At 36.4% G+C, this 25956-nt stretch overlaps 1 protein-coding gene across 1 annotated transcript in view; it reads left to right on the top strand.

Annotated features, from left to right (window-relative positions):
• The window catches only part of LOC121955365 (receptor-type tyrosine-protein phosphatase kappa-like), a 148845-nt gene that overhangs the window by 107124 nt on the left and 15765 nt on the right, over nt 1–25956 (top strand). The window contains 8 exon segments of the mRNA XM_042503286.1: nt 6818–6953; nt 12308–12337; nt 15770–15930; nt 17328–17363; nt 20467–20478; nt 21519–21706; nt 23463–23550; nt 23802–23878. Of these exon segments, the coding sequence (XP_042359220.1) occupies nt 6818–6953; nt 12308–12337; nt 15770–15930; nt 17328–17363; nt 20467–20478; nt 21519–21706; nt 23463–23550; nt 23802–23878 (728 nt within the window).

Below are 25956 nucleotides of genomic sequence, written 5' to 3'. Positions count from 1 at the left end.
AAGCTCATAGGAAATTGATCCCATGGGAATGATCAAAGGTTTAGTTCAGTCCCTCTAGTGCCTGTAAGGTGCCGTGTTTCTGCTTTAAAATAAGAGAAAATGTGGGGATTTTCTGTGTTTCCAGTGTCATCATATTTCAAGAAGTGCTTGTGGTTGTAGTAACTAGAACAGGTCGGTTTTTTCGCCAAAGGCTGCTAGAAAGAGATGACGCTCTTTCTTTTAAGTCTGAGGAGGTCTGAGTGGAGCTCAAAGACTTATTCAGTATTATTTTTTTAATAAGGCAGAGAGACGTACTAATGGACAGAGAGGTCAGATGGCCGTCCCTTCTTTTCACTCTCCGTCCCTCTGCATGTGTGTGTGCGCTCAGCCGTGCATCCGGGAGGGAGGATTTAGCGATGGTGGTCCTATTAGGTCATCTGTGGTATTGTGTATTGTCATTGCTGCCTCAGGGTGTTTTGTGTGTGTGCGTGTGTGTGTGTGTGTGTAGTTGTGTTGGTAAGTTGTGAGTGTAAGTGTACTGACCTGAATAATTTTTACAGACATTAAGAGCCACCGTCGACATTATGAGGTCAGGTCTCAGAGCCTTTTAAAGATTGTTTTTCTTTTTTGTTATGTCTTGTTTTAATCACCTTTACCCATTGATGAGGAAATGTTTCATAGTCACAAATGCAAAAATTATTTGGAATCGTAGAGTCACCCTTGTTTCACATAAAATTATGAATATTTAAGAATTGTTTTAATAGCCAGAGCAACTATAGCTGACCCATACTGGATTTTTCAAAAAATCCACCAAGGATATGTAAGTCAATCTTTTCTCCACAATTTTATTGCATGAATAAATATGTTTGTCTTTTTTCTTTAATTCTTGATATATGTATTAAAAGTAGTATCAGTTTATTTTAATTTTCCAGAAATTATGACCAATACATATTCCACTGCTCTCTTGGGACAATTAAAGCAATTGAGACATGGTTTTTAAATTACCTCAAACATTTTTTAAATTTTATATTTTTTTTTTAATATCTGTACCACAATTTCTTTTTACGTATTGGTCCACATATAAATTAAGTGTTCCGTAATTCAGTATTTTCTGATATATGAGTATAACTCTTTAAGTAACATCGGGACGCATTCAGCATTATGAATAGGTTCTGCTATGACATGCGTTCAAGTTACATTGCTTGTGATCTGTCTGCTAGACAGTTAAGAAATTATGCTAGGGTCTGTTCTTAATGAAAAAAACTCTTTGAAATGTATTTCTTTGTCTCCATGCTCAGAAATGTTATACACAATTTTGCTATTCTCTATAAACAGATGTCTGCATATTTTGCAGAATCTGTATGTGATGGGACAAGATTTTGGTATCAGAAGTGTTATGGTTTTGGTTTGTAATCCGAGTAGTATTGATCAGTCAGGTGTGAACTGCAAACAGTCCATTAGGTGGAATGCTTTGACCAAAACACAATCTCTGAACCCAACAACTATTGTCTGATGATGATTTTGCATCATAATAGCTTTTTTAAAATGTATCTGCCTTCATGTCAAAATGAGTTGTATGATAAGTATTGGTCAGCCCATAATATTGGCCATTGCCCGCAGCGGCTTTGTCATCGTCACATGATAGCCAGTGAGTTCAGAGATAGAAGACTTACTGATGATCTTTGATTCATGCAAAGGTTATTCCCAAATTCTTGAAGCTTATCTTGATGTTATAAGAATCCTCAAAGAATAAAATTGATGCTATTTTGTAGTTTTTTTTATTGTCAGCAAATCCAATGCAAAGACCAAAACCAACAATGAATAAGTCCACAAGTATTTACAAAGTATTGCATGTGTAGCCAAAGCCTGATACATCTATTTATCAGTCAATTAGCTCAATTTTTGTCCAAAAAAATGCATCACTGAGCCACACTGATGCACTGGGTGACATGTTGCTTCATTACCATGAATGTGGGCAGTGTAGTTTATTTTAAGTCGACCCCACATGCATCATTCTGCTGCCATAAAAACTCACTAGAGCACTAAATGTGTATTATTCTGTGTATTCTTAAAATAGTCCCAAACAAATGCTGAAATTTAGTCCTGTTTGAGGAATGTTTGCTAAAAACAACAGTGCCTTGTTGTTTTATAATATTATTTAGCCTTTTATAAAAAAAGAAATGATTTCTATTTTTAAAGATCCACTGCAAATCTAAGGGGTTTAGTGCTACAGAGAGGAAGTTGGACAGAACTTATTGTTGGTTTAGGTCTTTTCATGGAATTTACTTTGAATGCAAAAAATAATACAGAAAATACCAGCCTTATCCAAAGCCACATTTTGGCTGGCACATTACTACTAATGCTTCATCTATCAATCTGAGTCCTGTGTTTTAGTGCAATATTGTTACATAATGACAGCGGCAGAAACATTTTATAACAAAATAATATGTTAAGGTCCAAATACTGAGGGAGATAAAGAGAGAGATTATATTGATCTTGTTGATATTTAGCATTAGAAGTGGATTATTGTTTGCTAGATGTATTGCATTATGTTGAGTTTTGTGCATATGTCTTTGTGTTGGATTATTTGGATTATCATAATGCAAGATAATGTTCTTACGTTGCAGTACGAACTATTCTGGCGTTATGGGATCAGATCAGTAAGCTTAGGAGCATGAAAACAGATGCTGGCTCTCTTTCTGTTGACTTTTCTGTGTATGATCAACATGGTTGAATCGCCGCTACAGCGTGCACTCTGCCTCAAACATCATTTGTGAATTATACTGCAAACAGACGAAATCAGGGAGTTCAGACAATTCTCTGAAGTCATCAGGAACAGAAATGAGTTTGAGTACAAGTAATATACTGTGACATTGGTGCAGAAACATCGGACAGCTACAGTCAAATTGCATTTCAAAAGCATTTCCCAAGGAGAGCGTGACGCCAAGGACAACCTGAATACACTGAAAAGACACTACAAGGCACACAGTCAGTTGAGCATTTCTTTATTTGTGTACATGTAGTCAATTTCTACTGTGTTTGCAGCTGGGAATCGGAGTAGTCAGTGTGCAGAGAGTTCACTGGTTCAGTACATTGCCATCAGATGAAACAACAAAATGAATGAAAAGCTGTAATCTCTGTGAGATGAGTGTTTTTTCTTTAATTGACCTAGAGGATGGTACAGGCCAGGGATAAACAGCCAGCTGTTTACAGTCTTTTCTTCGTATTTTATCGTCACAGTGTACAGGAAAATTGTCAGATGAAAGCATTTTCAAATGAAAGTTTTTAGTGTCGTCTCTAGAGGACAATTTTTTAACCACTTTGGTCCAGGCATAAATATTTCAACTACTAGATGGTCTGCCATGAAATCTTGTACAGTTATCTGTGTTTTGTAAAGGGTGAGTCCTAAACAGCCCAGTTGCCTGAAGAAAATGTTCGCATTGTACAGGGTTCCCACTGTCATGAAAAACCTGGAAAAGTCATGGAATTTAGCAGTTGTCTTTTCCAGGCCTGGAAAAGTTATGTAATTTGTAAAAATCATTGAGAATTTTGGAAAGTCATTGAATCTTATTGTGTGTAATTCAACTGTTACAGTAATCTTTTGTGGATAACCTTCCACGTAACGCAACACAATAGTGAGCTTATTTTCTGTAGGTGTCGACGTAATTGCGCTCTAATATATGTCACTTTGTGACGTTATGCTTATCATTTAATATGTTTCTCCATCTTTCATTCTGTCTCTCCCTTTTATGTATGACAGCGTTCTGAAATTGTGTTTGAATATAATTTGAGTCTGAAATGTTTGAAAAACATGGGGCAAATGGGGAAAGAAGAAAAAAAAATGTTACTATGAGTCATTGAAAAGTCATGGAAAGATTGTGTCTGTGAAAATGTGTGGGAATCCTGATTATACATTTATGCAAACTATAAATACATAACATTTTTAATCTAAAATGACCTAATAGACCGTGTAAGCTTACTTCATTATTAGGAGGTTGAGGGAATGGTGGATGGCTTGTCATCTACCAACACTAGGTGATTTGTGGTGATACTTTGCAGACTTTCCACCAGTGTTTGCGACACTGAACCTGATTGTTTTTAGTGACATTTCCCAGCAGCAGTCAGTCAGTAAATCAATGAATCAATTACAAATAATCGAGAGTACATGCAGTTCTAACTTAAAAGTTAAAACAACATACTACATCGCAAAATAACAACAGTAGAACTCTCCAGGTTGAGTTCCATCTCTGGCAAGCGCTGCATTTTGTTGTATCTCAAGAAAACATTAACTGATGAGGTTCAGATGTGCTGCATTCCTATACGTTTCACTTAAATTTTGGGCTATGGACTGCAACAAATATTAGCAAGAGGGTCAAATTACAAGGCACAACGTTATGACGAAGAAGTACGTCTCAATTATATGCATACTCCCAAGTGCGGACTTTATAAGGTATGCTGTTGTACATGCTGAAAGTATGGCGAAAAATGATGTGATTTGGAATGCAGCCATGGTGAACATTATACCTGCTTAACTGTCATTGTGAGCATGTTAGCATTCTGAGGTTAGCATTTAACTCAATGCAGAGCTGCAAGCATGGCTGTAAACTCAGAGTCTGTAGAGTCTTGTTTCTTTGTAGTGTTGCTAAAAATATACCTGCTTTATGCTCAGATGTCCATAAAAGACATACCTTAAAATGTGCAGATATTATCTGTTCACTAGAGGTGGACATTGTTGGGTAAAAGCATTTTATTCATTACATAGCAGTCACATTAAGGGAGAATTAACTTTTGATCTCAATATTTGAATCTGTGAGCCAAATAAGCTCCTCAAACAAAACTTTTGGCTATATTTGGAGCATGAATGACAGTTACCATGGCATTTGTCTTGGCAGTTGTCTGGCTTAGCTTTACAAGGAACATTTAGAGTCTCGATATTTACCTGATCTTTAGCAGAAGAATGATTAAACCTTCTTGTTTAAGTGGCTCATCAGGATTTGTTTCCTTATTACACTGTGCTTTCCTGATGTGAGGGCATTTTGAGACATCTTGAGAGACCACAAACATTATTCCTGAGGCTGTTGGGCCGCATACTTTTCCAGTCTTGGGTGACATAATGTCATGTAAATACTTCAGATAGTGCCAAAAATCTATTGTTTGTATAATAGGCTTACAGTCGGTGCAAGAGAGCAACATTTCAGAAATGAGGAGGTCGACGCAGCTGAGGATTCAGGGTTCTTGGAAAGCTTAGTTGCGTGATGGGTTTGGTTTTATTGGAATAGTTTGCTGCCCCAGAAGAGAGTTTAGCTGGTTAGAAATTTCACCTTTTTTACTTTTTTTCTTTGTCTGATATCATGCAACTCTTCACATCAAAAACATACACCTAGCTTTTGGAAAACCCAGACGATAAAGCTTTCGAAGATAATTTAAACTGTTAACGCTGATTTTCACCTCTTCTGCTTAAGATACTGCTGAGAAAAAAAAAACTTTTAGAACTTTCTGACTTTATAAAAAAGAATTTCACCGTCTTACAGTAGATGTATTGAAGGCTTGTAAAAATGAGGTTGTCACTAAAAATAAACATACTGGATACTGGATATGCCTACAAATCTATTTCCCAGATGGTGAGCGCCTTTTATGGAGATTAAAAACAAAAGATACTGCATACTGTGACATATCATTAGGGTACAACACATGCGTAGTAAAATTTGGTCTGCATCTGACAAATGGCTCAGTACAGAACATGGGGATAAGTGATGCGTGTCAATGAGGCGTCCACCTTGAGATGGAATATTGTTTTATAACAAAAAAAAAAGATATGGGGAGAATTACAATTCTGAAATTATTGAAAAGGTCTTTTAAAAGCTGTCATAAACAAATGCTTTCTATTTGAAAAGGGTTCATATATATCAACTGACATCCTTTCGAGCAGGCGCAAAATGTTATGCTAGTTGGCATTGTGCATGTGTCATAGCTCCCGTGGGCCCCAACAGCAATGACCACCAGGATACCATTGCAAAAACACAAAATACACTTTAAAAAGAAACTGTTGTTGTTTGAAAAAAATAAGTGAAAGTTTTTGCCCAGGCTGCCTTAAAATTGTAAGTTGACTAAATTTGAGAAGACAAGATGAGATAATGTTCTCGTCAAATAAGCGTAATTTTAATGCAGTTTTACTTAAATCCTTTAGATTACAAAACAAAGGATTTAACTAAATTATTATATTGTTAATATATTCTTATTATTTGATGAGACAAGCTTATCTGGATCCTAATAAAATTACATTCACTTGTCTTCTAAAATTCAGTCAACTTAAAGTGTTAAGGCAGCCCAGAAACTAACTTTTTAAAGTGAAAACAAATATTTTTTTTCACAGCAAAGCTCAATCTCACAATGTGGTCAGCACATTAATGAGTGACATCTTAAATGTTACAGTTTGATAGTCTGTGTTTTTTATATTCGCTTTTATTTTTCGTGCTGTCCAGCAAACTTGAACTCTTGAAGTGTAAAAAGGAGTAAAATGGGAACAATTTTTAACTTTTAATTTTTGTCCTTCATTTTTAGATGTTTACTCTTCTGCAGCATTTCAAAATACTGCCATTTATCTAAGGGAACTAAGATTTTTTTACTCCCGCTGAGATGTCCCTTTTATGTCATATAACTGTTTTTTTCACTTGAAGCGTACATTATTTTATTGGTGGTGCCACTATGGAGATGTAACATGTTTCTTTATTTCTAATACTACAAAAGAATAAATAATTAATGCCGTATCCTGATAGTTTGACCTGATATTATGGTAGATTCACAGTATTGATGTAGTTTTATTACCATCATGTCGTAGGTGCTACAGAGGAGCCAGAGGTCATCCCTGACCCCGCTAAACAAACGGACCGAGTGGTGAAGATCGCTGGGATCAGTGCTGGTGTTCTCGTCTTTATACTGCTGGTGCTTGTAGCCATCCTATTGGTCAAGAAGAGGTGAGTGACTGCTACTAACCACGCCCACTAATACAGCTCTAATGAGAAGTAACATGAAGAGTGCAAATGCTGTATGAACGACGGTGCCACACCAACACTCATGCAAATGTAAGAACACACAGATACAATGTGCACCTTAATTCATTCTCTTGTCATATGTTGGTCCAGTATTTGCTGTAGCAACACCATCTTCCATCCATCCACCATAAACGTTGATCTCCCCTCAGAACCAGCTCAATCACCCCTTAAGTTTGTCCTGTTTTGAAGGCGCTAAATAGCTTAAGGCTTGTTTTCCTGAAGTCCAATGCAAAATATGGTGTTTCTAAAATTAGAAACTCCTGCCTCATAGTTGTGTGATTTATAGCAGGAGAGATCAGAGGCTGTGTTGGGCTTTTTTTTGTACAGTACAGCTGTTGAATCAAACTACACAAAAAGAAAAACACTCAGAACAGCCGAAAAAGAAACACGGTGAAAGAAATCCACAAGCACAAGAATTTTTCATAATTAAAATAGAAGATTCCAATACACGTGGGTTATATAAATGCATCAAGGACATAATATCAAAAAGAAACCTAGAATGCAGTATTATAGAGGTAAAGGAAGACATAGATGAAGGTCCTTTGTTTCTGAAAAGGATATCTTGGTAAAGCTGACTGCGGAAAGAGCACAATGTTGGAGAGCAGAGTGAAGAGGATGTAAGGGAGGGAGGAGTGGTTGACTGGAGTCGGGTTAAACGTGGTGACAAAGACATTCATTTTTTTAAGCCATTGGAGCACACACACACTGCCCCTAACATTTTATTTGTTTAGGTTCACTCTTATCATGTAGTGTGATGTGGTGAAGTGCATTAAACATTTAAAAGGGGGTTGTACAGGTGTGATTAAGGTTTTTTTCTTTCTAGACTAAAGAAGAGAGTAAAGAAAACTGTCATCATTTAGAATCAATGTGTCTCTCTGTAAATCTTATCCTTCAAGTTGGTTCTGGTGTCTCTATACCGTTCTCGCCTGTGATGTGCTGGTTTGGTGCAGGGCTCCATCATGTGGTAGCAAAACACAGCTACAACATAAAAAAACACAGCTACAGCGCAGAACAGCTGCTGAATCCTACAGGTCATTTTTGCAGTAGATTAAACTGCTTTAGACAATAGTGAGAAGAATGGAAGCAGTCGTCTGATGTTGTCTTATTTCTGTAATAACTGACAACTTTATGTCTTAAAGCAGCAGAACTTGTTTACTTTTATGTGGCTTACATGAAACATAATGTTAGGGGTTTATTAACATGTCACACTGCAAGGTAGTTCACAACCTGGAGTGACATAATTTTTCTTGTGCTGCTTTCACACTCTTTTCGCAAGTATTTAAACCCTTGAACCCAGAGCAAATTTGTGTCATTTCTTTCAGGAACATGGGTAATCGGGCAATGAGCAACTTGATAAGAAATGTTCCACAGATTGTAAGAAATTAGTAAATTTTGAAAGTAATTTGTAAACATCTAGGAAAAGAAAAGAAAAAAGGCTTGGGAAAAATTCTGGGAAATGCAGAAAAAAGCTAGGGAAAAACAATATTTCTAATTACCATTATTACATATTTACAATTATTTAGCAGAATTATAATAATTTTTAACCATATTTTTCGATGTAATTTCCTTTTTTATTTATTTATTTATTATATTTATAGTTGTTTATTATATGTTTTAACAAATTCTCTGGTAATTTTCATAACATTTCTTGTAGATCTTGCAAATTCTTTAGTCATTTCTTCTTTTGTCGCTTATTGCCTGCTCGTCGTGTTTTTAAAAGAAAGCAAGCCTATTTCCTGAGGTTTTAAAGGGTTAAATTGTGTAATATTACGCCGTCAAAAAGCTGTTAGGGCCGTATAAATGACACATTTTTTTGTTCCCTCAAGTCCAATCCAATCCATGATTGTAGAAACGTGAAAGGCACACAAGTGTTCCCATGCTACTTTTTTTGGGGGGTGTGACGCCCTGAGATAAACACAGAGATAAATGAAAAACTTTTGGAATGCAGCAACTCACACCACATGTCATTTGATGATTTCAAGAGTCAAGATTTCAGGCATAATACATGTTTAAGAAACAATGGCTGGAAGAACATCAGCTGCACTCTAAGGATTTCTGGTCATAATACAATGCTGGTTATAGCTGCTACACGGCTTCAGGCATCCTGCCTCCATACCCTTGTATGTTGGCAAAGAGCACACACAAGAGTAACACCCAGCGTTTTCCAGGTGGTAAAAGACGCATGTGTCCCAGTCCTTAGAAGAGTCATCTTCACGCTTTAAACACCCCACTATGTAAAGTCTAGACTATTTTTGTTGTGCATATAACCTGCTCTCTATTCATCAAATCTTACCTCAGTAACTGTGAGGTTACATGAGGTGGAATTATGTCTTTGTACTTCAGTGCGTGCATGTGCATATGTGTGCATGCACATTTCTAAGTCAGGTACACGAGTGTATGTGTTTGATAATTAGCTATAACTAAACATGCCGTTCTTCCTGTGACCTTTCAATAAAATCTGGTGTTCAGGGAGCCTGAGTGCCTCATTAAAAAGTGAATAATTAGGAACTTAATTTGCATAATTCGGTACAGATACATTCATGTCGTGCCTCACATCAGATCTTTTCTGATTATATTAAAAAGTATCAACATAAATAGCTGATTGACCACCATGTACCTCAAACGCGTTACAAGAAATTTAAGATTAATTATCATCAACTTGTAATCATCGGCTGTTCTTTCAGGAGATACTCTGAAGTATTGCATCTTGCCAGAGGCTTTAGGGAGCAACCAGGAAAACAGTCTCTCAATTAAAACCAATCATGATCTCACTCAGCAAATCAAAAACAATTAGAGGCATTAAATTACCGCCAGTGATGAACTCTCGTCACAGGAGAACTCTGCTCTCGCAGCCCTTGACCTCCATATTTTTGTTTTAATTCTCTTAATGAATTCATGTGATCCAGCAGTCGCACTGCTGATTTTGTGTCAAAGTGTAATTGTAAATTACATCCGAAGGACCTGATATTAAAGTAGAGGGCATAAATATTCTGTGTATTGCAGAAGCTGCTACTATTTCATGATACCAAGCCGTGTTTGAAATAAATTCACTGTCATCCAAAAACAACAGTTTTTGATCCGCAGTTTGCACTCAGTGGCCTGATAATCGTTCCATGTTTTATTGAACACTATCTGTCCCGCTGAGGATTTTAGGCTTTTTGATTAAAAAATTGGTCCAAACTCAAAGCAAATGCATTTTTATGAGATAACTGTTGTTTACCACTCTGTAATTTCATGCACAGCTGGGAGGAACTGAAGTCTGTGTCTGTTGCTGTTTGAACTTTAACCAGCTCAAGCTGCATTCATGCATTTGGGACAAAAGAGACCCCACGTGAACATTAGAACCAGATGACTAAGGACTGCCTCAGGATGACAGTGTTTCTTTGAAGTAAAACATTATCTTAAAGTGATATATTTCAATGTCTGTCTGACAAGTTGACACTATTTATGACCACCATCATACATTTTTTGTTTGATGTATGAGAACTTATGACACTATGCAGCAACCAACATTGATCAACTTGTGACAGCAGTTTCTGGTTTAGAGAACTTATTTGCATATCTCAGCATGGGATAGAAAACTGCCGTTAGGAAAGTGAGTCCTAAAGTTTGGTTTCAGTTATAATGCATCTTTGTGTTGAGCAGTCTGTATGTAAAGATGGACAACATGTCCTCACTTCTGCCCACTGTACAAAAATAACTCAAATTCAAGCACTGCCATATTCCTGGAATGGGTTGGGTACTTGCGGATACCCAGCAGGTAACCCTCAAAATGGTGAAAAAAAGGACATAGTGGTTGGATAGTGGGTGATTGATGATAAATATATTCAAATAGAATGATAATAATTTTAATTTAATTCTGTAACATTTTAATCTTACAACTTCTAATTATTCTGTCTTCTGCACCAGCTGCAATATGAAAGCAGATTCAAACAGGTGCATTCAATATTCTAAGAATAATTTAAAAATATTGATTTAATCAATTTTCTGAATTTCCTTCATTTTAAAAAATTAAACATGTTGCCCAACCGATTTGCACGTTGGATGGTTATTGTAGGTTTTGTAGTTTTGGGTTGGGCCTCAGATCTTTTGTCAACTGGTGGTACAGGTCCGGTTGTGGAACTGGTCGGTCGTAGGTCAGGGTGGTGGGGTGGGTGCACTATTTGGGAGCAGGTCTTGAAAATCAGACTTGTGCAGGACTCTGGTGCGGAGCCGGACTCTGTGCAGTAGTGATTGGGAAATGTAGCCGTCATATCAAGTTCCTGTTCATACACCCATCAGATCCAATCAAGGGCAGCACCATTTATCACAAACACATGGATTGGCACATGCAACACTTGCACAAACTTAAGCGTGATGAGAACTGCTTAAAATGACAAAAGCTATCTTTGGGAATTTGCATGGGGTTCTTTTGTTGTCTGTGTTGTTTAGATTTTGACCTTTACTGCAGCCAGCCACCAGGGGGTGATCCAGATGTTTTGGCTTTACTTTTGGGGAGCTGTCATGTCATCTGTCTTTATATACAGTCATTGGTGTTGAGCTAAGGATACAGATCTGACATTTTTACACTGATGTGTAGCTAAACTGTGACAACTGACTCAGCAGAAGTGTACTGGGACAGTAATTAGTGATTTTATGTCATCCTCATGAGTGTGAAGTTATGATGACAGCATTTAGTAGTTTTCCATTGAGGTTTCTGGGGAGATCAATCTTCATTGTCATTGAACCTTTACAACTTTGAACAATACTGCATCTTTAAAATGGAAGGACATGATGACATCGCAATGACATCATGCTTGCTTTACAGGAAGCGAGCCGCGTGGTGTTACAAATCGGATAGCTTTGTGTCAGCTTTGACAAATTGTTTACTTTCCGAAGGAGTAAGTGAAGGTGATTGGCTGATTAGGGCTGAAAAAAACTTTGATCAGGGCCGTCCAGTTACAATAAATTTAGCTTTAAAGTACTGCATGAATATTTTAAAGTAAAGAAGAGAAAGACTGCATGTAAATAGTTTAATCATTTTTATTTTAGTAATAGTTTTAAAAGTCTCTCAGCGTGTTTTGTAGAATTTATTTAGCTTTAAACTAGTTTTTCTAAAGAAATAGGGCCCATAGTTATTCTAACAACCCCTTGCATGACCCTCAAGTTGTAGCAATCAAAAGGTGTTTTCTTCTGTTTCTGTTGTTGCTGGTTGGGACAGGACAGTATTGTCCTAATTTGCATATTCATGACCCTTGTGTCTCATTCTTTGCTTTCTGATTGGCTCACAACCCCAGGAGGACCTACTATTCATACTCTTATTACCTGTAAGTAAACAACCAATCAACAATCAGCTCACCCAGCTGCTGTTACCTTATTGGGCGAATTATTAGTGGCTAGTTGTTGTTATTTTTAAAGATGCAGTATACTTTTTTCAAGACAAAACACATTTTCAGCTCTGACCAACCAGCCAAAGCCATCCTCATTGACGCCTTGCCAGGGTAGGGGTCAGCTCACTTTCATGTCAGTCAGGTATTTTTCTTATTTTCAGCCATTTTTACAAATAATTTTTAAATGCTTACACATTAACAATGTTTTATAGCAACAGAATGTTCATTGTTTCCTGCCTGATAAAATAACAATAAAAAATAAATACTGAATAGTCAGCAAATTAACTTTTAAAGGGACTGAACTGACAGTGAATTGACCTCAGCCCTGGTGTCCTCTACATGCTCCAAAGTTGCTCTGAAGCAGGCTTATGAGGGCCAAAGTGGGCCACAAACCAGAACAAAGCAGGCCAAAATGGGACGACACAGGCCTAAGCGTGTTATTTGAAAAAAGAATGCTGCACTTGTGACTTGTAGCTCTTTGTGTGCATGTAGTCATGTGATCATCCATCCGCCCATCAAGTCACAGGTATCATGGTAACTCTGCTACACATGCTCAGTGTCTCTTCTTTGGTTCCTGTCCTGAAGCCGTCAGCTCCCTGAGTGGAGCACGTGGTTCTGATTTTGGTAGATCATGGTGGGTTTCTCGTGTTGTGGGTACTCTTTACTTCTCTACTCTTTTATTGTCTCTAACCAGCTGTGACCAAAATCGATCCCTATTTGTTTCATTCTCATTTAAAAAGAGGTATTAATGCACCATTTAGCAGTAACAAATACAAATGATAAATATGGACATTTATACATCACCAGCTTATGTCTGCATTCAGCGCTAAGACAAAATGTAGCAGGACGAGTTAGCATTAAAGCTACATTAGATCATTTTAACTCCACTTTAACTTACCTTTTAACACAGACAGTATAGATTTTTTCAATTGGATAAATTATTAATATTGCAACTACAAATTGAACTTTTGGTAACCTATTAGAATAATACAATCAATTGCTTTTTTAGTCTACTAGATACATTTTGCTGTAATAAAAATGATTAAAGGTAAAAGAACAGACCTAAAAATAGATGCTGGCAAATAATAATAATAATGTATCTCAATACTCATTTTATAGAAAAACAGTTAAAATCACATTAATATTGTAAAACAATATCACAAAACTGTAGATTTAGAAAAAGCGGAAAAAATGTCTTTGGGGGAAAAAGAATAAATGCTTGGTGAAAACTAAATTTGTAATTATCTTAGTTACATATTTAAAACTCTGATACAACATTCTTGTAATCCTGAAATTACTTTTCCTGGCCATTTCCTTATTTTTATTTATATACTAATTTTCAGATAATTTTCTTGTACTTTTTACTTTTTTGTGCTAATTTTGGGGTTATTTCTTCTTTTTTTGTTCATTATCTCCTTCCCAGGTTTTTGAAACAAATCAAGCCAATGTGCTCAGGTTTCAAAGGGTTAATATTGTAGCTTCCAGTAAAATTATGTCAAACCAATATGTTATTAGTCATGGAAAGAGAGGCAGAAAAATGGGATTGTTTAAAAAATTTAGACAAATTTAGCATCTATTCAAATACGTTTATCAGGAACATGAAGGGTCTGTCATTTTTCTTATTGTCGTCATACAGATCACTTAACTGTTTGTAACCTCTTTTGAACAATTGTGGCACTCAAAATAAGTTGACAGTGTAATTTTACAATTCGAACCGTAACAATAAATAAAACTGTAATAGAGATTTCCTTTAGTCTGGTCACAGCTCCCTCCTCTCTCTTCTTCTCTGATTCTGCTTCCCTTATATATCACACACGCACACGGCATAATGGTGATTTATTATATATGTGTTGCCTTCTCTCCTATTTTCATGTATTCTGTTCGACAACCAATAATACACTTACACACACTCACATAAACAGCTACACCTGGTCAGCAGTTAAATCAATGTCCCTGAGTGTGTGTGTGTGTGTGTGTGTGAGTGTGTGTGTAATTTATGTGTGTGATCTTAGAGGTGGAGTTGGTGTATTTTGGGGTGAAGAGGTAACAAATAAGATAAAACAAAGCATGCTCTCTGTCAGAGCTGTACATTGTATCAGTTATGCAACAAGCAAACATTTCTTTACTCATCAAACATCTGAGCGAATATATTTTTACATTTATGTTGGAGCTCAAACTGCTCTTCAAGTGACTCATTTATACCAGGTCACATAAAACCCTAATAAATGTTTGCTCAGCTGTGCGGATGTTGTCCTAACTGATGTACATCTATGGCTCTGGGTACAAAATGTTCCTGCATGCTCTGTCATGCTCGAAGTATTAAGCCCTCTGCAGTTATTTTTCCTGGGATTTTATGGATTGCACACACCGGGAGAGAGTTAAACCTGAAGATGATACCTTGATGTTTACATTTTAAACTATTTTTCCTCACTGGCCTTGATAAAGGACCCATTCTGTTGCAGCGAAAATGGCTTTAAGTCTATGATATAGCAAAAGCCTCTGAAGAAAAATAAATTAAAATTAAAATTAGGTATCTCTGAAGGTATCTCTCCTGAAAGACAGTGTGCTGTTCTACATAATTCTGGACTGACTATTAAAGATGTGACCTGGAGTCATACTACTCATATGATGATAATTGTGGTTCTTTGGTTGGTAAATGGTTTTTCCCTGAGCTTCTGTAGATCACAAGCCATTCCTTTTCTGTTGTTTTAATGGGATTTTTCCTGTCTTTGCTGTCGGATGAAAACCAAATATTTAACACTTTCAAAGATTTTTTCTTTTGTTTTGTTTTTTTTTTTTTTTCATTTCATTGAAACTCAACCTCCTAATCTGTGCAAAATCAAAAAACGTGAGGAGTTTCAGGAAATTAGAAAAATATTTGAGGATAAAACTTTAATTTTTCAGGCTTTCATCTGACAGCTCATCTCTGGTTCCAAGGTTGATAACAGGTTTTCCCTTTGCCACTTGTAAGCCACGGGTCATTTTCCCTGATCTGTAGTAGATGCTGTTTCCCTCTGCTCCTATAGCTGAGCCTGTTACATGCTGCCATTTACAAACAAGCCTCTCCTCTTCCTCCCTTGCCTGTTCTCTCCTCTCCTCTTCTCATCCTCTCTTTTTCTCTTCTCCCCACATCTCTTCTTTTCTCTTCCTGGTTGGATCTAAACTGTGCATCTTGAATCAGGAGCCTGCAGCCCACAGCTTTTATTGCCAAAAAGATTTGATACCACTTAATTCATAAAAAAAAAAAAAATCATACTATACTTTGTAATCTGAGGAATTCCAATACAAGGCGGAGTGGTCTGCAGGCTGGCTGATGTTTGTGTATTTGTTTTTAAGATGTCTGACTGCGTCTGTCTCTTCCCCTGACAGGAAACTGGCTAAAAAACGTAAAGATGCCATCGGAACGACACGGCAGGAAATGACTCACATGGTGAATGCCATGGATCGCAGCTATGCTGACCAGAGCACTCTGCACGGAGAAGATCCCATGGCTGTGACATTCATGGACTCTCACAACTACAACAACAGATGTAGGTTCACAAACAAGGCTTTTATTACAATTATCACTTTAACCCTACATAGTAGTATTAACCTAGGATTATCTTCAAAACACAAAACTTTCAGTAAGTGCTCTTGGATTCTAATAGTTACGTTTACCTCTTTCTAATCTAACCACTCTGTATTCTTATCTTTCTTTAACATTACAAGTTTATTCTTACTAACAGCCAGGTTACATTTCTTGAGCTCAGTTCATTACAGTATTTAGATATGAAAACAACTGGAATTATCTTCATGATTGAATAATCTTTTGATTAGTATTAGTATTAGTATCAGTATTAGTATTAATGTTAGTATTAGTATCATTGGTTAAATGTATGCTTTGAAGGATCTTCCTTAAAAAAAGATGTATAGACATACAAAAGTTAACCCTCTTGTGAATGACTTATGACACACTAGAAGTGTGTGGTGGTGTATTTATCAGGAGAGACCCTGCCCTCCGTCTGTATTTTATTCTCAGGACATTTATGGGCACAGTGTGCAGGTGAGGTTGGGACTTTATTAAAGCAGCATCCAAAGGAAAGCTATGAAATTACGGGGGAAAAATGCAAATATAGCAAATAAGAGTGAATCTGTGGTTCGCATTCACTCTTGCTGGCCATATTGTTCACAAACAATAACTGACACTTCCTGCATAGTATACTTTGAACCATTTGGTCTCTAAAATGTCCATTACAGATTCTCAGAATCTAAAGTGATTTCTTCGTCTTGTTCTGTCTGGCAACAGTCTATAACCCCCACAAAAATTCAGTTTAAAGTGTTATAAAACAGAGATAATCAGCAAATACTCACACTGTAGAAACAAGAGCTAGGTTATGTTTTGTATTTTTAATTAGAAAATAAATACCATGAACATTAGATAATAAAAGTACTTGCCAGTCAGTATCAGAATCAGAAATCAGAATCAGAAATCAGAATCAGAATCAGAATCAGAATCAGAAAAAGATTCTGATTCTGATTCTGATTCTGATTCTGATTCTATTCCCCCTCACAAAACTGATTCAGCCTGATCAGTTTTACCATGAAAAATAAATGGAAAGAAATATGACTATTCAGAAAAGTGTAGAAAATAAACATGCATATGTTTGATGTGTGAACAGCTTATAAATAATTTCTGTTACGTTAAATCAAGGCTTTAACAGACCACGTTGATCAAAGCAAAAACTGTGGAATGGTTTTGTCAAGACAGATGATCCTTAAGATGATTTCCTCATGTTTAAGTCATGGCTGGAGAACGCGTAGTCCATCAGAACTGTACACGGATTCTCTTTGAATTTTCCTGAAGCTCACTGCTTACCTTTTGGTCCTCGTGTACCTTTAAATATTGCTGAAATTTAAAAAACACTCCTCACCGTGTTTCCTCCTGCAGTGCCCAACGATCCTCTGGTTCCAACTGCTGTGTTAGGTGAGACATCTGGCATGGCTGGATATGTCACATTTACCACCAGCTCCTTTAGTCATCACCCATCTTCATCTTACAGCCCATGTGCTCGTATCCCCGTCTTGTTCGTGTCTGTGTGTCATTATGTAGGTCCCAACCTTGTCTCCAGATACCCAGTAAAATGTCCGACATGGTGTAGGTTTCATTACATCCTGCATCATGTGTTGAGCTCCGTCAAGTGCTCAATGTTTTTGTGGCTGGATAATTGGCTTGATTAAAGTTTCACACTGTCTAAAATGTAAAATCTGACAAGTTGATCTCACTTAAAATAATCTTGGAAACCAATTGCCTTGAAAAAGCAATGTTAATATGTTGTTGTTATTGTTGTAATTGTTTCTAAGTGTTAGCAGCTTCAGTAAACCAAGTTAGTCTGATTAAACTTGATCAGCACAAAGAGGATTTTGCCAATGACAAAGTTAGGAGATCTGTAAGGTCTGTTTTATTAACATGTTTACGAAAATACAAATATGAATGACTAGTTTGCAAGCAGCAGAATACAGATATATGTAGCACAGTAAACTTGGTTTACTGAAGTTCCTAAAACTTAAAAAGATTGATTTTAATTAAACTTGTTGCAACAACTTCACAAAAATAAGCACATATTACTAAATTTAAGTAAAATTAAGAATTAGACATTAAGTTAACATAAATTAAGATACTTAATTTTTCAAGGCAGTCAGTTTCCTAGATTTTTTAAAAGTAAAATCAATTTGTCAGATTTTACAGTGCAGTACCACAGTGTTGTCTCTTATCTAGGTTTTAGAGGTGCTACACGTTTAAGAGGTGTGTAGTATTACCACAGTTCTGCAGGCAGTGAACTGAAACTAACAAGAAACACAACAAAAATACAAAAAAAGATTTTTGATTTAGAGGCACTTTCAGGATGTGTAATGGATTAGAATATATGAGGTTGGCAAAACTGTGTTCATCTTTTAATCTTTTTTTTTTTGCCACCTCATGCCAACACTCTGTGTAAAACATGGCCGGTACTAAAATCTCCAACAGCCAAGCACTTCATCTGTCGTACTGTGTTTTCCCCAGGTGCAATCACTTCCTATCCCAGACACGGTTTCTGTTTCCTACTGAGCGTTATTGATATTCACAGTAATTACCATCCTTCTCCCTTAGAGACCTCATTATTTCCACAGTTTGGAGTTGTTTTAAGGCATGCCATTCCCCGTCCCAAAAACGACTGAAACTGACACTTAAAAGAAGGAAGACAATTTGTCACATTGCCACTGCAAAACGGCTGCAGATTAAATCTGTGACATCAAGTGACAGTGAATAACTTAGTGCCTACAGGCCTGTGTGTTTGGCAGAAGTTTTTCTGAGCGCTGGATCTCAAAGTCTGCTACCATCTGTGATATTCCCCAGGTTTGTTTTGTTGCAGTCTGAATTGTAAAAGCTGTAGTTTTTGCCAAGTCGACTGCTTCTCCAGCTCCAGTGTTGCACCGCAGTGTGTGTATCTTTGGTCTAGTCTAGTGTTAATACTGCAGCACGATGTGGAGTTCTAACATACCCTTAAGGGCTTCCCATCCACGATGCCACCAAACTGTGCTAATTAACTGATCCTTACCCTCTAATTTGGAGTGAAGGCTGCAGTTACAATCTGTCCCGGCCAATCACATCACAGAGTGGGGAGAAGTAGCAGGAAGTCGCGAATTAAGAGGCAGTGTCGGGTCAAGTTTACTGTTAATTGGCCTGACGAAGGCTCGGCAAACCTTTAACAATCAGTAATGAGCTAACATGTCCTCAGAGCACAGAAAAGCATCAGCTGGATGAAATAAACAGTGTCAGTTAATAAACAGTGGCAAAGATGAAATCAGTCGGTTGTTCTGCAACCTCGAGCTACTCCATTATACAACCTGTCAGTCTGTGCATTTCAGCTGCCAACTCACATTATCCCCCATAACAGCACAGAGACGCTCACCTGGAAGTTCTGCAACAATTTGACCCCATAATTACCTGCAACTGAAATACTATTTCAACGTGCAAGCTTTCAGAATGCAAATTTAATACATACATAGTATAGTCGCAGGGGATAATTAAACCTGCAGCCTTTCTGCACCATATGACAGATGAGGGTTCATCTGTGCTTTAAATGTATCGTTTTATTCCACATATAACAGCTGTATCATAAAGATCCAGATCAGGGGTTGGTGATATGGCCCTAAAATGATATCCCGATAATGATATTGTTGTCAATATGACAAAAAAATTAAATATAATTCATTATTAATTTCAAGAACTATAACAACATTTATATAACACTATATATTATATTATATAATAACAATAGCAACAATATAAGTCTTACAGTATTACATGTCAGCATACATGTTTGCCTTCAAAAAACCAAACGAAAATTATCTCTCACTTCTTTAGTTTGTGCAGCTTTATAACAGTAGCCGATAGCAAGTTAGCTCTTAGCCATGCTTATTGTTGCTATCCGTAACGGTATGACGACATTATCAACATGTTGGAATAGTGCCATTATCAGAATACACTTTTTTTCTTATCATATGAAAAATTATACCGGTATTATCGTGAACGATATGATGTGGCATACTCCTGCTTCAGATGCTGAAATATGTTAATGTGTTTAGTTTTGTAAGTATTAAATAAAACCACATTCTTTCACAGTTACAATAGGTATGAAAGATGCAAAAAGCATCGGATAGTGGAGTGAAATTTTACACAGCAGTTACTAATGTAACATCGGTGTAAACAGAGGGCCTTTCAGTGGACTTCACAGCTCATTTTAAGTCGGTGTGTCCTGCTCTTTATTGTCTTTCATGTTGTTGTGGCAAAAGTCACTTAAAGTTCAACACATTTGATGGATTTGCTATTACCATTTTTTTGGTCATGCATATTTGTTTTGTGAGACCGTCTTTTATTTATTTTTTGGTTCATTCACTATGTATAAACCTTTTAGGTCCTTGTACATTGATCAAAGTTGTCAAAGTAACCCGTAGTTCATGCTCAGAGTCTGACTAACAGATCCTTCTATCATGCCGTCCGACTAAACCTTTTTGCTTTTCTCTTTTTCTGCTGCTTTGAAATGTAGTTCCAATCACAGGTGAGTATAGACGGAGAAAACAAAGTGACGAATGGTTTGTTTGGTATGAGTAAAAAAATGCTGTGTTTTCTCATGGTAATAGTTCAAAGCCAGCAGCAAGTATTGTTTCTGAAAGATGAAAAAGTCACAGTTTTGTTGCTGTTGGGGCTGTACCGTAGTTTGAAACTTCATTCATAACATTGACATTTGAATTGTAATTCTACCAGATTAAGATAGGCTGCACTGATGGTATTAGTATTACAGTATTTGTAATTAGATTCAGTGTTGGCTGCTTCGGATTGTTTCCAAAAACATTGTAATTTCCAAAAGTCAAATTTATTGAGATAGATGTAATATTCTCAAAATGATTGTTTTCCAGACAACATGTTTTATTAACAAAATTTTCTGCTTCTATCTGCATTTTTAGCTCAACATTTTCACTGCAGTTATTATACTGCTCCTGCTTGCGGCACACAAAAGGGTGGCACACAATCTCGATAACAAAAGATCTATTTCTGCTCTAACTCTGTCATAAATTACTTAAGTAATTACTAAATTACTTAAGTAGTATGATCATATTTATGCCCTTATTGTATTAGTCTTCTGCCGATCACTGATGAGTTATTTTTAATAAACAATGTTGATTTTATAATAAACACTAACTCATTTAATCTGATGTATCACTTCATTCAAGATTTTTTTTAGGGCGTTGACATCATAAAATGTAAGGACAGACATTCAAAACTTCATTTGAAAACCTCATTAGAAGCTTTGTTTAAAAAAAAAAAAAAAGACATTCAGTACAGCTCTAGTTGCTTTATATTGATAAAAGTAATATGTTCTTTTCAAGCCAGTACTCAGTGAATATATGATATTATCCAGCCTACCTTAACTTACAAAGCCTTTTACTGTATGAGTCATCCCTCAAACCTGATAAGAAACAAAGGGATCTGTTTTATATGCTTTTGGACATTATAAAACAGTGTAGGAACTGAGAAATCCGATACAAATTTTGGTTAATTTGCAACTTAACTAACCAGTGATTTCCTCTCTTGTTGTAGACGAGAACCACAGTGCCTCTGCAGCGGAGAACAGCAGGCTGCTGGACGTTCCTCGCTATCACTGTGAAGGAACCGAATCTCCTTATCAGACAGGACAGCTCCACCCTGCCATCAGAGTGGCTGACCTCCTGCAGCACATCAACCTAATGAAAACATCTGACAGCTACGGCTTTAAGGAGGAGTATGAAGTAAGATTATTAGAGGCGGTACTTTCATACTAGTACTAGTAGCTGTTACAGTGGGATTATTGGCCTGGTTGGTTACAGAAGGAAAACCTGCACATGTATCACTAGTAGGAGCCATTATGGTAATGTTTATTTTAGGAGTAGTGATAAAAATGTTATCACATGAAAGGGTTAATTTGGTATAGTTCAATGTGGAACAAATTTTCCCATGTTTATGTGTCTAAGTGACTAATGGAAACTACAATTTTTGAAATTGGTTCAGTGTTAAGTGAGAGCCACTTGGCCACAACATTGAATGCATGAATGAATTATATATATTTACATTCATGAAAAGTGTTTGTTTTTGCCACTGACAGGCTGAGATTATTATTTCAGTTGTCTGACAACATTATTGAAAGGATCCCTACTGAGATAGACATTTTTGTTAAAGAGTAAGAGTTGTTATGATGATGGCAGCACATGCAGATACAGCAGCCAGTAGCTTCTCAAATCCTTGCTACTTTTTGCTATATTTTTCCTTTTTTTTCAACTCCATGGCCCCTTCTACTGAAGCACGAATTTTCTATGATAGAGCCATTTGGGAAAATATACAGAAGTATCTGCTGCCGTACCACCAGAAGACAAAGCAGCTTCTGTCCCCAGGCTGTGAGAATCATAAACTCTTTCTTTGACGCCAAAGGATATAGCAGGATTTAGCGACAAATTTGACAAATAAATCTACCTTGTACCTTTTCGTTTAGCAGAAACAGCCTCAATATTGCCAACCCACCAGACTCCATATAATAAACAGTAATTTAATCATCGTAAAATCATGTCGTTCAAAGTCAACAGAAACAAAATAAAGCTTGCTTAAAGCATTTTTGTTCTTCTTCCCACTGCTTCAATAATCATCAATTCTTTTTGGTTAAAATAAACCTTTAATTCACTCAGTTAGATGTGAAAAAATGCTGTCTCTAAAGACGCTAAAATTAACGTTTTTTTGGATTGTGTTTGGTGGGTTTGGTGACAGAGAATTTAGGCCATTTTTAATTTAAAAAAAAGGATCTTGCTCTGTAACAACAGGGTCTATCTCTGTAGGGATCCGTTCCATAATTTTGTAAGAAACTTAGAATAACAATCTGAGCCTGTCAGTAGTAAAAACAAGCTCTTTTAATGAAAGTACATTTAGACTGCATATGCCCTGAGTGGTTACTTGTAGTTATCTGCTGGCTGCAACACTTTAATGCAATACTGGACCAGTTTCATTGTTTCCATTAGTCACTTAGACACAAAAACACAGGAAAATAGGGTCCAGGTTGAAAAATGCAGAACTTACCCTTTAAGTAGAACCCTAACCATTGTAATTCTAAATCTACATCAAACGACATGACAGTGCAATACACCAAGATATCTGAAAACTGTTGTACACGCATTTTTGATGTAGAGAACAACTAAAAGCTTATAAAGATAATCAATGAAGCATTATTTATTGCTTTGGCTTTACATTAAAATAATGAAATGACTACTAGGGTTGAATTGCCTTTTAATTTGATAGTATTTTCTGCCTTATCGACCCAACGGTCAAAGAGTTGCAAACCTTTTTCTATTTTCCTTTTTTATGTATCTAATAAGCATTATATCACCACTTATGCCCATGGAATAAAGTCATTCAAGTACTTCTTTCTGCCCAGAGTAATCCAGCATTAATGTTATTTTTTTTTAGGATCCACGAAGTGTAATTTTCTTTTATGTTGTTTTGCTTGTGCTGTTGGTAATACAGAGCTTCTTCGAGGGCCAGTCGGCCTCCTGGGACGTGGCCAAGAAGGAGCAGAACCGTACCAAGAACCGCTATGGGAACATTATAGCATGTGAGCAAGCTTAATTTATTTATGTTCATAGGAAAAGGTACAACGTGCTGTAAAGGAGGAAGAGAAGGGAAGAGAGGGGGGTGAGAGACAGAGAAAAAATATACACTATACATATTCCTTTTTCTCTAAAATGCCCCTTAACAAGTATTTTCTTTCTTTTTGCTTTTCTCTCTATGTCACTGTCTCTGTCTTTCTTTTTTATCTCCGTCTGTTTGCTCTCTCCAACACTGTGCTCCTGTGTCTGTCTGTAGATGACCATTCAAGGGTTATTCTGCAGCCCATAGAAGACGACCCCTCCTCCGACTACATCAACGCCAACTACATCGATGTAAGTGGAAACGCATCGAATGCTACTATTGGCTCCCAACGAAACCAACGAAACCACACTCCCTCGCTCGTATGTCAGGCCTCTATACCTTTATTGCGTCTACTAGTCATCCATCGCACCATTTTATGCATCCAGCCACCCCCGAAAACACATCATACATACAGTACTTGTGTCTTTTTCAGGTGTCAGTCTTGCTGTCTCTCTTCTGTCTCTATTCATGTGTTCATGTATTCATCCATTCTGAATTTATCATTGTGTTATGATGCAGCCAGTTTAAATTACAATTCAGCCTATAAGAGCTGCATTAAATAAAACAGTTGATTTAGTCATTATTTGTATTTGATTAGACTCAGTTTTACTGAAAGAGCACATAACACACCGTAAAACCACAGCTTGTCATTTTTACACTTTAGTTTTTATACCGATTAAACAAATTAAATATAGTACTTGAATTATTTGGCTTTGGAGGTGTTGGTAGGTGGACTTTGTTACCTTTAGAAATAACTAGACAAGCTAGTTAGAGTCAATCTTCCAATTTAATTGACAGCAAGAATTGAAAATACGTTTTTTCTTCAGATTTCAGCATTATTATAAGTTTTTTTGGTTGTTTTTTTTTCACTTTTACTTGCCCCTGTATAAATTGTGTTATTCATCAGTGGTTATCAAATGACAACAAAGACTAAAGTAAATTCTTGTAAAAATCGATCCTGTTTTATTCGCCTTGTTCTCAGTTTCACAGAATCCTCTAACGCCACCCAATGAAACTCCTGTTCCAGGATAATTGAAATGTGTGCCAGTGCTTCAGCTCATAACGTCGTCTTTACACGCTGCCATATTCTCTTTAGTGTCTGATGCAGACTGCACATTTGCAACTTTCAACAGAAATGAGAAGGAAGTTAGACGGCTAACTCTAGCTTCTTCTATCATCAGCTCCTGAAAAAAAGGTTGTTTAATTCCTTTTTACCACTTGCCTGATCAGGCAAGTGAGTTACTAGATTTACAAGCCCGACAAAGCGTTTTATTTGCCCTGGGCAACTGTTATTATTGAGTGCTGTTATACTGCTGCATTTAGCCTTCGGTTCATTTATCTTTTAACTCATCTAGCCACTGATGGAGCTTAAAGACTATCTACTGAACCCTTTGAATCCTAAGAAAATTGGTTTAATTTCTTTCAAAACCATGTAAAAAAGGCAATAAGAAACTAAAGAAGAAATTACCCAAAATTAGCAAGACATTAGAAAAAAATGCAGGAATTTCTGGAAATTAGTTTTTGTTAAAAAAAAAAAAAGGAAAAAAAGAAAAGAAAAACAAAAGTAAAAATAAAAAACAATCAAAGTAATTACTTTAAAAATTGTTTAAAAATAATACATTAATAATAATAATAATAATAATTCTTATTATTATTATTGATGATATGATTTTTATGATTACAATAATTTTTCCCTTATCTTACTTTTTAAATAATTGTCCAAATTTCTTGCTATTTGCACAGTTTTTGCCAAGTTGCTCAACGCCTTTCCCCCCTATGTTTTCAAAAGAAATTCAACCAATTTGCTCAGAGTTCAGAGATTTAAATACTTGTGAAAAGGGTCCGAGACTGATGTGGATCCATGTTTTAAAGGGTTAAAGCCTCTACAGAACTCTAGTTTTTTATTTGAGAGAAACGTGTGACTTCAGCAAGATTATACACTTTAGGTCCATCTGTTCATTCATTTTATCTAATGTCCTGTCTGTCCGTCCATTCACCTATCACACCATAACTCCATCTAAATTCACATCTATTCATCCATCCATCCATCTTTTGCCCATCTCCACGTCTCCACTCTGCTGTCACCTTTACACCAATCAACTGCATGTTAGTTCTCACATTGTACTTTTTTTTTAATGCTAATACTGCTTATAGCATGCTCTTCTATATCATAATTCACTTTTATTAAAACTATTACATGTATGCTACCACCCACATTAAGCTAGAATTGGGATGAATAGAATGGACACTCCTTGGTGTATCCGGCTTATCTCTGTTGGTATGATTGTGCCTGTCATGTAATTAAGATTGTTGTCGAAAATGAGATTTT

The sequence above is a fragment of the Plectropomus leopardus genome, chromosome 16 (assembly GCF_008729295.1).
Source record: "Plectropomus leopardus isolate mb chromosome 16, YSFRI_Pleo_2.0, whole genome shotgun sequence".
Classification (NCBI taxonomy): Eukaryota; Metazoa; Chordata; class Actinopteri; order Perciformes; family Serranidae; genus Plectropomus; species Plectropomus leopardus.
The sequence above is the reverse complement of the archived record's forward strand: the minus strand, read 5'-3'. Positions and strand labels throughout refer to the sequence as shown.